Source organism: Thamnophis sirtalis, unplaced genomic scaffold (assembly GCF_051295495.1).
Source record: "Thamnophis sirtalis isolate CommonGarterSnake01/CBP01778 unplaced genomic scaffold, rThaSir2_p1.2 scaffold_2, whole genome shotgun sequence".
NCBI classification, from domain to species: Eukaryota; Metazoa; Chordata; class Lepidosauria; order Squamata; family Natricidae; genus Thamnophis; species Thamnophis sirtalis.
In genome coordinates this window covers 27,538,336-27,553,513 of record NW_028261382.1, presented here as the reverse complement: position 1 = coordinate 27,553,513, position 15,178 = coordinate 27,538,336, and the positions used below count along the sequence as shown (strand labels likewise).

At 45.7% G+C, this 15,178-nt stretch overlaps 1 protein-coding gene across 1 annotated transcript in view; it reads right to left on the bottom strand.

Moving 5' to 3' along the window:
- NR6A1 (nuclear receptor subfamily 6 group A member 1) overlaps positions 1–8,777 on the bottom strand; it is a 76,918-nt gene extending 68,141 nt beyond the window's left edge. The window contains exon 1 of the mRNA XM_087704565.1: positions 8,684–8,777. Within this exon, the coding sequence (XP_087560691.1) occupies positions 8,684–8,750 (67 nt within the window). The 5' untranslated portion in view covers positions 8,751–8,777. The remainder of the gene's footprint in view (positions 1–8,683) is intronic.
- Positions 8,778–15,178: the final 6,401 nt, after the last annotated feature.

Below are 15,178 nucleotides of genomic sequence, written 5' to 3'. Positions count from 1 at the left end.
CACCTTGGGATGGAACCACGCTCCCACCTGTGGCGGGGACCCACGTCAACTAACAAGGAAGCTTCAGGGAGTCCCAATAGGCCTAAAACGGGGCACGAGGGGGTGAGGCCCCACTGCAGCCCGTTTCTGCTCCCAGGAGGCTTCAGGGAGGCCCACTAGGCCCAAAACGGAGCACGAGGGGGTGCGGGCCCACTGTGGCCCATTTCTGCTCCCAAGAGGCTTCAGGGAGGCCTACTAGGCCCAAAACGGGGCACGAGGCGGAGCGGCCCCACTGCGGCCCATTTCTACTCCCAGGAGGCTTCAGGGAGGCCCACTAGGCCCAAAATGGGGCACGAAAGGGAGTGGCCCCACTGCGGCCGGTTTCTGCTCCCAGGAGGCTTCAGGGAAACCAAGGCGCAACTGACTAGGAATTGCATGGGAGGGAAACAGTTCCAGATGTTGAGAAGACTAAGAGGCAAATGAGGGACGCAACATTAAAAGTAGCCATTTGTCCAACACACACACACACACACACACACACACACACACACACACAGACGGGTCCAGAAATCTGCTCGCACAAACAAAGCCCCATCTGCAGATTGCAGGCAGCACCCAAATCATGTCCCCTCCGGACCATATAAAAGCCTCTCTCCACGGAACCAGTTCCTGCTGCCAAAAGTTTTGGGGGCGACTGGTCTAGGGCAGGAGTGTCAAACTCAAGGGCTGGGGGCTGGATCCGGCCTATGGGGTGCTTAGTTCTGGCCCACGGGGCTGCCCTGGAAACAGCAAAGGACCGGCCTGCGGTGCCTCTGCCAGCAGAAAACGGAGCCACGGAGCCCATTTTCGCTGGCAGGGGGTTTGCAGGAGGCTGTTGCAGCAGAAAACGGAGCTCAGGAGCTTGTTTTTGCTGGCAGAGCGCTTGGGTCACCACAGGTGCCCCCCCCGACACAAGTGACGTTGAGCTGGCCACACCCACCCTGGCCACAGTCCCCCCAGGACAAACACAACCCTGATGCAGCCCTCAATGAAATCGAGTTTGACACCCCTGGTCTAGGGTCTCCTGCTCGAGCAGGAAGTCGGACTAGACCTCCAAGGTCCCTTCCAGCTCTGTTCTTTTAGGACAGTGATGGCTATTCTTTTTGTTCTTGGGTGCCAAAAAGGCAAGGGCACGCGCACGGCAAGGGCACCCATAATGCACAGCAACCCCACCCCATGTACATGTACGCACAACCCCCCCTACATGCGGCCCTGTACTCGCCTCCAAGCTGAGCTTGATATTTCCTTCGGGCGAGCAAGAGAAGACGTTTACGCCCTCCCCACCCTCCAGGAAAGCTCCAGAACCTGGGGAGGGCGAAAAATGACCCCAATGGGCCAATCAGAAGTTCCATTGGCCCCGTTTTCTGCCCTCCCCAGACTCCAGCAGCTTTCCAGAAGCCTGGGGAAGATGAAAACAGCCTCCTCTGATCCTCCAGAAGACCGAAAATCAGCTGGCCGGCGTCGACGGCTCATGCACCAGCAGATATGGCTCCAGTTGCCACCCGTGCCACAGGGTCACCACCCCAGTTCTAGGATATCAACCACTGCCAAGTTTTCTGCTTTCAGAGACCTGGGGATCCAGAGACAAGGCGTGCCGCCGCACCAACGGTGGAGGAGGAAGCCTTCGTGCCGCTCGCCAGTTCCTCTGGCTCATCCAGAAAAATGCTGCCCTGTTTTCCTGCCAAAGGCTCAGCAGCTCAGCATCTTAAAGCCATAAATAGTTTTCGTGTCACGTCCCCCATCGGCTTTTATGATGTTTGCAAAGGTGGGGATTGATAAGACCCTCTGCTGTTTGGGCTTGCAAGGCGCACAAAGGGAGGGAAGGGGCAGAATATTTTCCCAGGGCTTTCTGCCACACTCGGTCCTTTCTTGGGGGGGCCCCCTCACCTGAGCAGAAGGCAATCTTCCGACCCCCTTTTGGGTTTACCCCACAGCTTCAGATCCCCACCGAGCAGGCTTCCCAAACTCTTCACAAACAGACACACACACACACACACACAGACCCTTCCCAGGCTTTTCCCCTTTAGGCAGTCATTATTATCCCAGTTTTTTTTTACAGCGGGAACCCACAGGAGCTAAATCAGGTAGATCTCGTTCCTGGTAGATCCCAGGGCTGATTTGAAAAAGATCAGCAAGGGTCCCTTCTTCCCTATTGTTCCCACCCTTTGAAAGGCCTGGGGTTAAAATGTAACCAGGCTACCAAGGGGAGTGGGGGATTTGGTGGGCTTGCATTGAAAAAAAAAAGATGAAAAAACCGATCGTTACAAAACGCACAGTGGCCCGAGAATTCGTGCAATGGGGAAGCTTGTTGGCAATCACTTGTTTTTCCTCTCTTTAGCTCAAGATTTTAAGAAAGGCAAAACACCGGGTGTAGCTTCTCCTGAATTTTTTTTTTAACTTTGCTGGACGCTCTTTAAGCACGGAAAATATCCAGAAAGAGAAGACGAGTTTGCCACAATGAACTCTGGGGCTTGCTACCGCTTGTAAAAGTCGACCGTTTTAAACAGCTTCTCTTGCAAACCTTCCCCAAGGGGTTGAGATGGGATATTTGTGCTCTACTTTTTCCTCCTGCAGAAGGGATGGTGGGCTTTTGGGGTGGGGGGGACCCCCCCACAAAAATTTTGAGAGACAGACAACAAACAGAAAAACTCATCTGCAAATGCCCAGGCCTTTCCAGGCAATTTCTCATCTCGTTGGTTGCCTACATCTCAGCAGGGTGGATTTGATTACAATCCAGTCGATTTAAATCCCTAGTAAAAAGGCTTGATTTCAATCGACTGGGTTCAAATTGTCGTTTTTAAAGAGCTGCTGTCATCTCTGTCCTGTGGCAGCTCGTCCTCTGACCCACCACGGCTGACTCACCGACAATCCCAATATTGCAGAATTTACACAGCCTCGTGCTACATAACTCAGCTCAGTTGCATGCCGGGTAAGCTAAATTATGAATGCATCTTAAATAAAACAACTATCTTTAGATTTTTTTTTACTCCAAAAGCATTTGATTGAAATTTTTTTTTTTTTAAATCTGATTTAATTTTTTTTTAAATTCAATTTTTTTTTAAAATCGATTTTTATCCACCCTGCATCTCTGGAACCAAAGTGAAAGATACTTCCCCTTCCCATCCATCAATAAAAGCCACAATAACTCCACGAGTGAATAACTAAATCCGTTAACAACTCCATAAAATCCCCCCACTGTTCAGTCAGAATGGAAGATGCTTCTTGGATGAGAAATGTCTGCAAGAAGGGAGGGGGGGGAGACCCCACAGAAAGTCCAGTTGCATTTGGGATTCCCACCCCCCACCCCACCCCACCCCACCCCATCATTGTTTCTCTCTCTTTTAAACGATTTTGAGGTTTTGAGGAGGGTGGGAACAGCAAGGCAGAGCTTTCCCTAAGCTGAAGCCCCCCACAAAACAGGGCCAAAAATATTCCTCCCAGGGGGAGTTAGCTTATCCCGAGTAGGCTTTCAGGATTGCATTCACCAAGGCTGAGGTTTATTTAAGGTTTGCAAATAGTTTACTCTCTCTAGGTCAGTCATTCAGCCAGGAAGGGATGGCTTGAAGAGCTGCCAGAATCGGGAGTGAGCCACGTTTTTTGTTTTTTGCAAGCCAAGAAAACGAGATAAATTGAGTCGGCATTTTTGGGTAGGTAAAACAACAACAACATGCCAGAATCTTGGGGACTGAATGACACAAAATGTTTTTGGCTCTGCTTCGTGGCTCACGTACGTGGATCGAGCAAGTGGAAATTCATCGGTGGTATTATTGTAGTTGGGTCATTCAGATGCAACAATAAATCAGAATATCCCAGCTTACCCCCCGCCCTCTTTTTTTTTAAATTACTATCCACGAAATGGGGTTGGCCATTTGTTCCTCTTTTTTTGCAAACTTTTTTTAAAAAAAGTTTTAAATTTTTTAATCTCTTACATACAGTTATACGCATACATTCACATAAAAATATTTTATATTCGTTCGTTTGAAAGGAGCAAGCAAAACTGGGCCTGAAACATAACCTTAAAGGCCTCGACAACATTTCTTACACATACGAATTCTGAGTTCCAAACACGGTTTGGGAATTTGGAAAGGGGACAGTTAGGAGCTCCAAATCTTTCAGACAATGTAAAGCATTTTAAAGGTCTTGTTTTAGCGGGGTAAAGAACTATTTTTATATTCGGCCTGAATAGTTTTATCCTCTCCAAAAAGACACATTTAAAAAAGAATAAACAAAGTCAGAAGGGACCTTGGAGGTCTTCTAGTCCAACCCCCTACTCATGCAGGAAAACCAGATAGATAGATATATGATAGAAAGATATGATAGATAGATATAGATAGATAGATAGATAGATAGATAGATAAATAGATTAGATAGATAGATAGATAGATAGATAGATAGATAGATAGATAGATAGATAGATATGGAGAGATATAGATATACATGATAGATATATGAGATAGGAATGACCTCCCCGTGGAGATCCGGACCCTTACTACCCTCCCAGCTTTCCGCAAAGCCGTTAAGTCCTGGCTTCTCCAGCAGGCCGGGGGGGGGGGGGGGGAGGGGGCTCTCGAAATATCCAGCCCCACAGAAACTGTGACTGCTGTGTATTTTAAAGTGTTGTTTTGTGTATTTATCCCCTTCCCTTGTTTATTGTAAGCTGCCCCCGGGAGTGGGCGGCATACAAGACCAATAAACAAACAAACAAACAAACAAACAAATATGAGACAGATATATGATATAGCGATATAGAGATATAAAGAGATGATAGGTAGGTAGGTAGGTAGGTAGGTAGGTAGGTAGGTAGGTAGGTAGGTAGGTAGGTAGGTAGATAGATAGATAGATAGATAGATAGATAGATAGATAGATAGATAGATAGATAGATAGATAGATAGATAATGTATATATGCCATTTCTCCCAAATTAGACTGGTATTGAGAGCGTTGTGATGGCTTCGCACTCAACAAGAGACAACACTTCACAATTCAAAGCTCCTGCTTAGCCAAAGAAACCTTTTTATTTTGTTCCTCGCAACTGATCCGAGCACTCATGCTACTGGGTACGATAGACTATTCCTGCACAGTGCAGTTCCACCAGGCCTTCTGCACAGCAGCGTCCTCCTCCTAATGGCAGGAAGAAGGTAGGGTTGAAGCACTACAAAGACCATAAACTGGCTTTTAATCGGACCTCAAGCGTCATTACTCTGCCCAAAAAACTTTTCTCCCCTTCCTGCTGCAAGGATTTTGTTTCCCCAAAGTCGCACCAGTCCTCCATATTCTCGTTTTATGGCAAGGGAGAACACAGAGAGAGATGGTTATGCCGCCTTCTCTCTCTCCCAAATGGCTCCCAAGCTCTTTTTTTGGGGGGGGAGAACAAGATTGAACATAGGCAAATGGTTAGCCTATCTCGAGATAGGCTGGTTGAATCTTGCCGTAAAAATCAGCTTTTCTCATTGCAATATTCCCAAATCATGCATTTTAAGATAGATAGATAGATAGATAGATAGATAGATAGATAGATAGATAGATAGATAGATAGATAGATAGATAGATAGATAGATAGATAGATAGATAGATAGATAGAGGCAGAATCATTCAATAGGATTTCCTGAAATCTCTACATGGGGCTAGTTTAAAAAAAAGTGGAAATTTCCACAGCCCTCCCTCTCTGCTCCACAAAGACCCCCACCCCATAAAGTCGATGTCTTAGTTTTTGTAGAGCCAATGCAAAGCTCGCCTTCCAATCCACCAATTGGCCAAATCGATTTAATTGATTTGAAGCCGGAGGATGGCTTTTTTGTTTTTTTTTTAAACCAATTTCGTTGTATTTATTTTGTACGATGATGACAATAAAGACTATGCTATAAAGGGAGCTTTAAGAGGGAGGGTTTCCCCAGGACAAACAACATCCAGGAGTTTAGGGTAGGCAGGGAAGCCAGGGTAAAAAATGTAACAACCCCTAGGAAAAAAAAATATGCCTTTTAAATCCCTTTCAAATTCAGAAGGGCACCGGAGATTATGGAAACTCAGATTAAAAGGGCAGGAAAAGAGCTCTTTTCTGCAATAGCTAGAATTTAAGGTCCCAATCCTACACCACCAACTGAAAGAAAAAGGGAAGAAGGAGGAGGAGGAGGGGTGCATTCAGGATACAACAGAAGCAGCCCGCAACTTAACTTTTTTTTTTTTTTGCTGTTGTGGGATTCTGGGCTGTTTGTGCAACACAAAAGCTGGCGGGGAGGGGACAGAGAAGAGCTAAACAGAGCTGCACCCAAGTGGGTTCATTGCAAGACAAAAGTCCCCCTGGAGACCCCAAACCCAAAAGGGGATAGGAGAGAAACAGAGAGGGAGGGAGAGAGGAGAGAAAGACAGAAAGAGAGAGAGAGAAAGACAGTAAGAGAGAAAAAGGAGAGAGGGAGAAAGGCAGGAAAGAGAAGAGAAAGAAAAAGAGAAAAGCAGAGAAAGAGGAAAGACAGAAAGAGAAAGAGAGAGGGGGAGGAAGGGAGGGAAAGAGAGGAGAGAAAGAGAGGAGAGAGAAAAAGAGGAGAGAAAGACAGAAAGAGAGGAAGGAGGAAGAAAGAGTAAGAGAGAAAGAGAAAGAAAGACAGGAAAGATAAAAGAAAGAAAAAGAAAAACAGAGAAAGAGGAGACGGAAAAAGAAAGAGAGAGAAAGAGACAGGAAAGAGAAAAGAAAGAAAAAGACAGAGAAATAGGAGACAGAAAGAAAAAGAGAGAGAGAGGAAAGAGAAGAGAAAGAAAAAGAGAAAAACAGAGAAAGAGGAGAAAGAAAGAGAGGGGAGGAAGGGAGTGACAGAGGAGAGAAAGAGAGAGGAGACAGAAAAAGAAAGGAGACAGAAAGAGAGGAAGAAAGAGTAAGAGAAAGAAAGACAGGAAAGAGAAAAGAAAGAAAAACAGAAAGAGGAGACAGAAAAAGAAAGAGAGAGAGGAAAGAGAAGAGAAAGAAAAAGACAGTAAAACAGAGAGGAGAGACAGAAAGAAAAAGACACAAAGACACAAAAAGACACTTTTTAAAGGATTTTGCCCTGTAGCAGAGGAGAGAAAAGGGGGTGGGGGGGAGAAGGAGGAGGCTGCAAGACGCCCCCCTCCGGACTCAGAAAGTGGGGTGAAGCTGAACCCGCATGTGTTTTGCTCCTGGTTGTGTTAAGCTTTGTGAAATTCAGTTCAGGGAGGGAATCGAGATTGGTGGGAGGGGGGCGACAGGTACGGGACCCTCCCTCTTTAAAATCCGAGTTGAAGCCAAATTACAACACAATAACCAGAGGCCAGATAAGAGGGGGGGTGGATAACACCCGACCTGCTTCTTCTCCTCCTCCTCCTCCCCCCCACGCCCCCAGTTGCAAAATAAGGCACAAAAGCTCTTGGAAAAAAACACATTTTGAAGTTGGTGGTAGAGGAGAGAGAGGGGGGGGAGAAAGAAGAACGGAGGGAGGGAGGGAGGAAGGAAGCTGGTTTTTTGTTGTTGTTGTGATGGGGGTTGTGGTGATGGGGGGCAGGAGGAGAAGACCTCCCCCTCCCTTCCCCCCCAACCTCTGCAGGGCTCTGGCCAAGTTTCCCATCACAATGTAAGGGCCCCCCTTGCATTTCTATGGGTGTTTTCCCCCCCTTTTATTGATCTCAAGGCCTTTCAAGCAGGATCTGGGAGTTATAAAATATTCAGCGCTGCCATTGAGGGTCGAGATTGATCACTGCCCCGCACAGGAAGTGCCCGAGGAGGAGGAGGAGGAAGGTCCTTTAACAAGGCAGGGTGGGGGCAGGAGGGACCCCCACTCCAAAGAGGGGTGAGGCTCTGCCAAGGGGGGGGGTGTTGAAGGAAACCTTGCAAGCTCTCAAACCATTATTGGGAACCCATCATGGGGGACTCCCAAGAAAAAATTGGGAACCCCCCCCCATTATTGGGGCCATCTCTTCTAACGCAGGCTGGGGAAAAACCCCTCCCCAGCCATAACTCCTTCGCTTCTCCAAATGGGCACATCACCCCCCCCCCAAAAAAAACTTGAGGACTCCCTCCTTCTTTCCCATGATCCCTTTGGCCCCCTCCTCCCCTGGACGCCCCCACCCATGAGCCCCAGTCATGGTGGGGAAGGGAGGGATCCTGCCAAGGAAGGGGGGAGAAAGAGACCTTGCGAGCCCCACACTCATGATGGGGAGGGCTCTATTCGAATGCAGAATGGATCCCCCCCTCCCTCACTTTCCCAACCGGGCGCTCACTGGAGGACGACACCCCTCATTTCTCCTGGACTCCCCCACCCATGCTTCCCAGCCAGGGGGGATAAGGCTCACAGGAGGACGACCCCACATTTCCCCTGGATTTCCCCACCCATGCTTCCCAGCCGGGGGGAGGATAAAAGTCGCTGGAGGAGGATGACGACCCTGCCCCATGCCTCCCGCCCCTGGACTCCCCCACCCATGCTTCCCAGCCACTGCGGGTCGAAGCACACTGGAGGACGACCCCCCCATTTCCCCTGGACTCCCCCACCCATGCTTCCCAGCCAGGGGGGATAAGGCTCACCGGAGGACGACCCCCCCATTTCCCCTGGACTCCCCCACCCATGCTTCCCAGCCAGGGGGGATAAAAGCTGGAGGACGACCCTGCCCCTTGCCTCCCTCCCCTGGACTCCCCCACCCATGCTTCCCAGCCGGGGCTCTTTTACCGTTAGCGGGCGGGGGCTCCGTCCTCCTGTCGGCGGCGCCCGCGGCGGGCGGCGGCTGGGGCTCCATGGCTCTCAGAGGGAGGGAGGAGGCGGCGGCGGCGGTGGCAGCGGCGTCTCCCCCGCAGCCCGGAGCCCTCGCCCGCCGCCCCGCAGGGGGCCCATCGCCGCCGCCGCCGCCCCCCGCTCGCCCCTCGGCGGCCGCCGCGCCCGCAGCCGCCCCTCCGCTCAGGGCCACGGCCGGCTCCGCTCCTGCGACCGACCCTCCTAGCCTCCCAGCAACGCTCCCGCTGCGCCGCCGCCGCCGCGTCCCGACTGAGCGGCCGGCCGGCACCGCCGCACTCCCCACCGCCCTCGCGCATGCGCCGCCGCCCGGGGCACGCCGGGAAGCGTAGTCCGGCGAGGGGGGAACTATCCACGCGCGGCAACCTTCTCCCCTCCGCTTCTCCCTGGGAGGGAGGGAGGGGGCCACCTCCCGGCAGACCACTCCTCTCTGATGCGACCCTCCCCTTGGACCTCGCGTGATCCTCCTTTTCCCCCTCCCTTTCTTAATTTCCCCTCCCCCCTTCCGTTTGTGAGGGGAATGGTTTCGCCCAACCGTTTGGGGCAGTGCATCAGAACCCCGCCCACTTCATGAATATTCTACGAGAGGGAGGGAAAGCGCCCCGCTCGCTCTCTCAGCTGGCCGGAGGGGAGGAGCAAGGAGGAGGAAAGAGGGGGTGTGGCCTAAGAGGAGGAGGTGTCTCAAGGTAGGCAGGGCCTACCTCTTCGGCTTGTTGTGCAGGTCAATGTGGAGCAGCAACTGGAATCCAAACTTTTATGATTTCTCTCTATATGGAAGGATACAGGTAGTCCTGTACAGGCTCAGTGGCTAAGACGTCAGCAGTTTGGCGGTTTGAATCCCTAGTCACCTGTGTGATCAGGTGGTTGGGCTAGATGACCTCTAAGATCCCTTCCAACTCTGCTACTGTTAATTTTTTTAAACAATTTAACATTTAATGACCGGTTGAAGTTACAACGGTACTGAAAAAGGTGACGTGGGGTTTTCACCGTTAACGACCGTTGCAGCATCCCCCCTCCAGATGTTATTCCTGAATGCAGAAGAATAAGCCACATCTGTCTAGCCATGGTTTGCTGTCCCTCCTCCAAGCCCTAAACTTACAGTTCGTGGCATGTTATGCAAATTCCTTGTGTGTCCAATCACCCTTAGTCAATAAAGAATTTTATTCTATTCTATTCCATTCTCTTCCCTTCTATTCTGTTCTACTCTAATTCTGTTCTCTGCTATGCTATGCTACTCTACATTCTCTATTCTCTTCCATTCCATTCTAATTCTCTTCTATATTCTCTTCTCTTCTATTCTGTTCTACTTTAATTCTCTTCTCTTCCATTCCATTCCATTCCATTCATTTTCTCTATTCTAGTCTAGTCTGTTCGGTTCTATTCCATTCCATTCTAATTCTCTATTATATTATATTCTACTCTAATTCTCTTCTCTTCTTCTCTATTCTGTCCTATTCCATTCCATTTTCTTCTACTCTATTCTGTTCTACTCTAATTCTCTTCTATGCTATGCTATGCTATTCTACTCTACATTCTCTATTCTCTTCCATTCCATTCCATTCTAATTCTCTTCTACTCTATTCTGTTCTAATCTAATTCTCTTCTCTTCCATTCCATTCCATTTTCTCTATTCTAGTCTGCTCTGTTCTGTTCTATTCTATTCTATTCTATTCCATTCTAATTCTCTATTATATTATATTCTACTCTAATTCTCTTCTTCTCTATTCTCTTCCCTTCTCTATTCTACTCTATTCCATTCCATTCTCTTCTTCTCTATTCTGTTCTACTCTAATTCTCTTCCCTTCTATGCTATGCTATTCCATTCTACATTCTCTATTCTCTTCCATTCCATTCTGATTATCTTCCCTTCTACTCTTCTACTCTCTTCTGTTCTACTCTAATTCTCTTCTCCTCTTCTACTTTAATTCTCTTCCATTCCATTCAATTTTCTCCTATTCTAGTCTAGTTTGTTCTGTTCTATTCTATTCTGTTCTATTCTATTCTATTCTATTCCATTCTATTCTAATTCTCTATTATATTATATTCTACTCTAATTCTCTTCTCTTCTTCTCTCTTCTCCTCTACTCTAATTCTCTTCCATTCCATTCCATTTTCTCTATTCTAGTCTATTCTCTCTATTCTTTCTATTCTATTCTACTCTAATTCTCTTTTCTTCTCTCTTCTCCTCTACTCTAATTCTCTTCCATTCCATTCCATTTTCTCTATTCTAGTCTATTCTCTCTATTCTTTCTACTCTATTCTACTCTTTCTCTTCTCTTCTTCTCTATTCTCTTCTACTCTAATTCTCTTCCATTCCATTCCATTTTCTCTATTCTACTCTATTCTCTCTATTCTTTCTATTCTATTCTACTCTAATTCTCTTCTCTTCTTCTCTCTTCTCTTCTACTCTAATTCTCTTCCATTCCATTCCATTTTCTCTATTCTAGTCTATTCTCTCTATTTTTTCTGTTCTATTCTACTCTAATTCTCTTCTCTTCTTCTCTATTCTCTTCTACTCTAATTCTCTTCCATTCCATTCCATTTTCTCTATTCTACTCTATTCTCTCTATTCTTTCTATTCTATTCTACTCTAATTCTCTTCTCTTCTTCTCTCTTCTCTTCTACTCTAATTCTCTTCCATTCCATTCCATTTTCTCTATTCTAGTCTATTCTCTCTATTCTTTCTGTTCTATTCTACTCTAATTCTCTTCTCTTCTTCTCTATTCTCTTCTACTCTAATTCTCTTCCATTCCATTCCATTTTCTCTATTCTATTCTATTCTCTCTATTCTTTCTATTCTATTCTACTCTAATTCTCTTCTCTTCTTCTCTATTCTCCTCTACTCTAATTCTCTTCCATTCCATTGCATTTTCTCTATTCTAGTCTATTCTCTCTATTCTTTCTATTCTATTCTACTCTAATTCTCTTCTCTTCTTCTCTATTCTCTTCTACTCTAATTCTCTTCCATTCCATTCCATTTTCTCTATTCTTGTCTATTCTCTCTATTCTTTCTATTCTATTCTACTCTAATTCTCTTCTCTTCTTCTCTATTCTCTTCTACTCTAATTCTCTTCCATTCCATTCCATTTTCTCTATTCTACTCTATTCTCTCTATTCTTTCTATTCTATTCTACTCTAATTCTCTTCTCTTCTTCTCTATTCTCTTCTACTCTAATTCTCTTCCATTCCATTCCATTTTCTCTATTCTAGTCTATTCTCTCTATTCTTTCTATTCTATTCTACTCTAATTCTCTTCTCTTCTTTTCTATTCTCTTCTACTCTAATTCTCTTCCATTCCATTCCATTTTCTCTATTCTAGTCTATTCTCTCTATTCTTTCTATTCTATTCTACTCTAATTCTCTTCTCTTCTTCTCTCTTCTCCTCTACTCTAATTCTCTTCCATTCCATTCCATTTTCTCTATTCTACTCTATTCTCTCTATTCTTTCTATTCTATTCTACTCTAATTCTCTTCTCTTCTTCTCTATTCTCTTCTACTCTAATTCTCTCCCATTCCATTCCATTTTCTCTATTCTACTCTATTCTTTCTATTCTACTCTACTCTAATTCTCTTCTTCTCTATTCTCTTCTACTCTAATTCTCTTCTCTATTCAATTCTACTCTACTCTACATTCTCTATTCTATTCTTTCCCCTATTTCTATATTCTATTCTATTCTATTTTATTCTGTGCTTTTAGCCAAAAAGGGAAAATACACCGAGAAATAGTCACCAGGGGGCAGCCTCCGACTTATTCTGGGACGGAACTACCTGCAAAAGTCAGGTTCCCACGCCTATGAACGCTTCCCCCCATGAAAGGCTCCACACGGATAGAGGGGAAGGCCGGAATTAGGAATAGGGGTTTGCTCCCCTCACCATTTGAGGGGAAAGAAAGGCTGTGGGGCTCCCACAGCACTTTCCCTTTCGGCCAGATCGACTTCCTAAAAAAAAAAAAAAAAAAAAAAACAGAGAGAGAGAAGATGAGATGGGAGAAAAACTACCTGAAGACTTAAGGCATGGGCTCCACCACCATAGGGGGCCCACACTAATCTGTGTAGGTTAACCCTTCCATGCACCTTGTATCCTATAAATACAGCAACATGTTTATTACATTTTACTGCCTTTTTAAATGAATACTAACATGCATTAGCTAGGATGTGGGGGCTCAGTGTCTAAGACGCTGCGCTTGTCGATCAGAAAGGTCGGCCGTTTGGCAGTTCGAATCTCTACCGTCACGTAACAGAGGGAGCTCCCGTCACTTGTCCCAGCTTCTGCCAACCTAGCAGTTCGAAAGCAGGTAAAAAATGCAAGTAGAAAAATAGGAACCACCTTTGGTGGGAAGGGAACAGCGTTCCGTGCGCCTTCGGCATTGAGTCATGCCGGCCACATGACCACGGAGATGTCTTCGGACTGCACTGGCTCTTTGGCTTTGAAACGGAGATGAGCATCGCCCCCTAGAGTCGGGAATGACTAGCACATGCATGCAAGGGGAACCTTTACCTTTTAACATGCATTAATAGAAATGAACATTGATAAATACATGTTACATTTTATCAACACATTTACATTTTTATTCCTGGGAGTAGTTGTCCTGGGGGCCCCAGTACACTGCTTTGCCTGGGGGAGGGGGTGCTGTCCCATAACGATGTTAAGTTGCCCCTGTCTGAAGAGACCCCTTGGAGGGAGAGGAAGCCGCTGAATAGCAATGGGAAAGATCCCCACGAAAGATTGGAAAGCATATGCTCTGGGCCTCGCTTTACCCATCTGTAAAATGCGCACAATAACCAGCCACCTATTGAGGCTGTGCCCAGAAGTTCTCGCTCCAGAGAACAGAGTAGAGTAGAATAGAATAGAAAACAGTAGAGTAAATAGAATACAGTAGAGTAGAGTAGAGTAGAGTAGAGTAGAGTAGAGTAGAGTAGAGTAGAATAGAATAGTAAAGTAGAATAGAATAGCAGAGTAGAGTAGAATACAGTAGAGTAGAATAGAATAGTAAAGTAGAATAGAATAGCAGAGTAGAGTAGAATACAGTAGAGTAGAATAGAATAGCAGACTAAAGTAGAATACAGTAGAGTAGAATAAAATAGCAGACTAAAGTAGAATAGCAGAGTAGAGTAGAATACAGTAGAGTAGAATAGAATAGAATAGAATACAGTAAGTAGAAGAGTAGAGTAGAATACAGTAGAGTAGAATAGAATACAGTAGAGTAGAATAGAATAGTAAAGTAGAATAGAATAGCAGAGTAGAATAGAATAGCAGACTAAAGTAGAATAGCAGAGTAGAGTAGAATACAGTAGAGTAGAATAAAATAGCAGACTAAAGTAGAATAGCAGAGTAGAGTAGAATACAGTAGAGTAGAATAGAATAGAATAGAATACAGTAAGTAGAAGAGTAGAGTAGAATACAGTAGAGTAGAATAGAATACAGTAGAGTAGAATAGAATAGTAAAGTAGAATAGAATAGCAGAGTAGAGTAGAATACAGTAGAGTAGAATAGAATAGCAGACTAAAGTAGAATACAGTAGAGTAGAATAAAATAGCAGACTAAAGTAGAATAGCAGAGTAGAGTAGAATACAGTAGAATAGAATAGAATAGAATAGAATACAGTAAGTAGAAGAGTAGAGTAGAATACAGTAGAGTAGAATAGAATACAGTAGAGTAGAATAGAATAGCAGAGTAGAGTAAAGTAGAATAAAATAGCAGAGTAGAGTAGAATACAGTAGAGTAGAATAGAATACAGTAGAGTAGAATAGAATAGCAGAGTAGAGTAAAGTAGAATAAAATAGCAGAGTAGAGTAGAATACAGTAGAGTAGAATAAAAGAGTAGAGTAGAGTAATTCGTAATTTAATAAGCTTATATGCCACCCAATCCCGTAGGACTCCCGGTGGCTTACAAATACAAGATAAAACAAAATAAAAAATAGGGGAAAGAAAGGAACAATTTAAAAAGAACACCCCATACACTGGACTTAACTGGGGGCTGAACCTCATTCATGGGTCAACAGCCCCAGGCCTGCCGGAATAGCCAGGTTTTGGTGGCTTTTTGGAAGGCCACGAGAGTGGGAAGGGTCCGGATTTCTGCGGGTAGATCGTTCCACAGGGCCAGAGCAGCTACAGAGAAGGCTCTCCCCCAAGGGGCCGCCAGCCAGCATTGTCCGGTCGACGGCACCCAGAGGAGGCCCAGTCTGTGAGTTCTTATCGGCCTTTGGGAGGTATGTAGCAGGAGGCGGTCTCGCAGATATCCAGGTCCAAGGCCATGTGGGGCTTTAAAGGTAATAACCAGCACCTTGTAGCACGTCCGAAGACCAATAGGAAGCCAGTGCAGCTCGCGGAGGATAGGTGTAACATGGGTGTAACGAGAAAAATACAGTAGAGTAGAATAGAATAGTAAAGTAGAATAGAATAGAATAGTAAAGTAGAATAGGATAGGATAGCAGA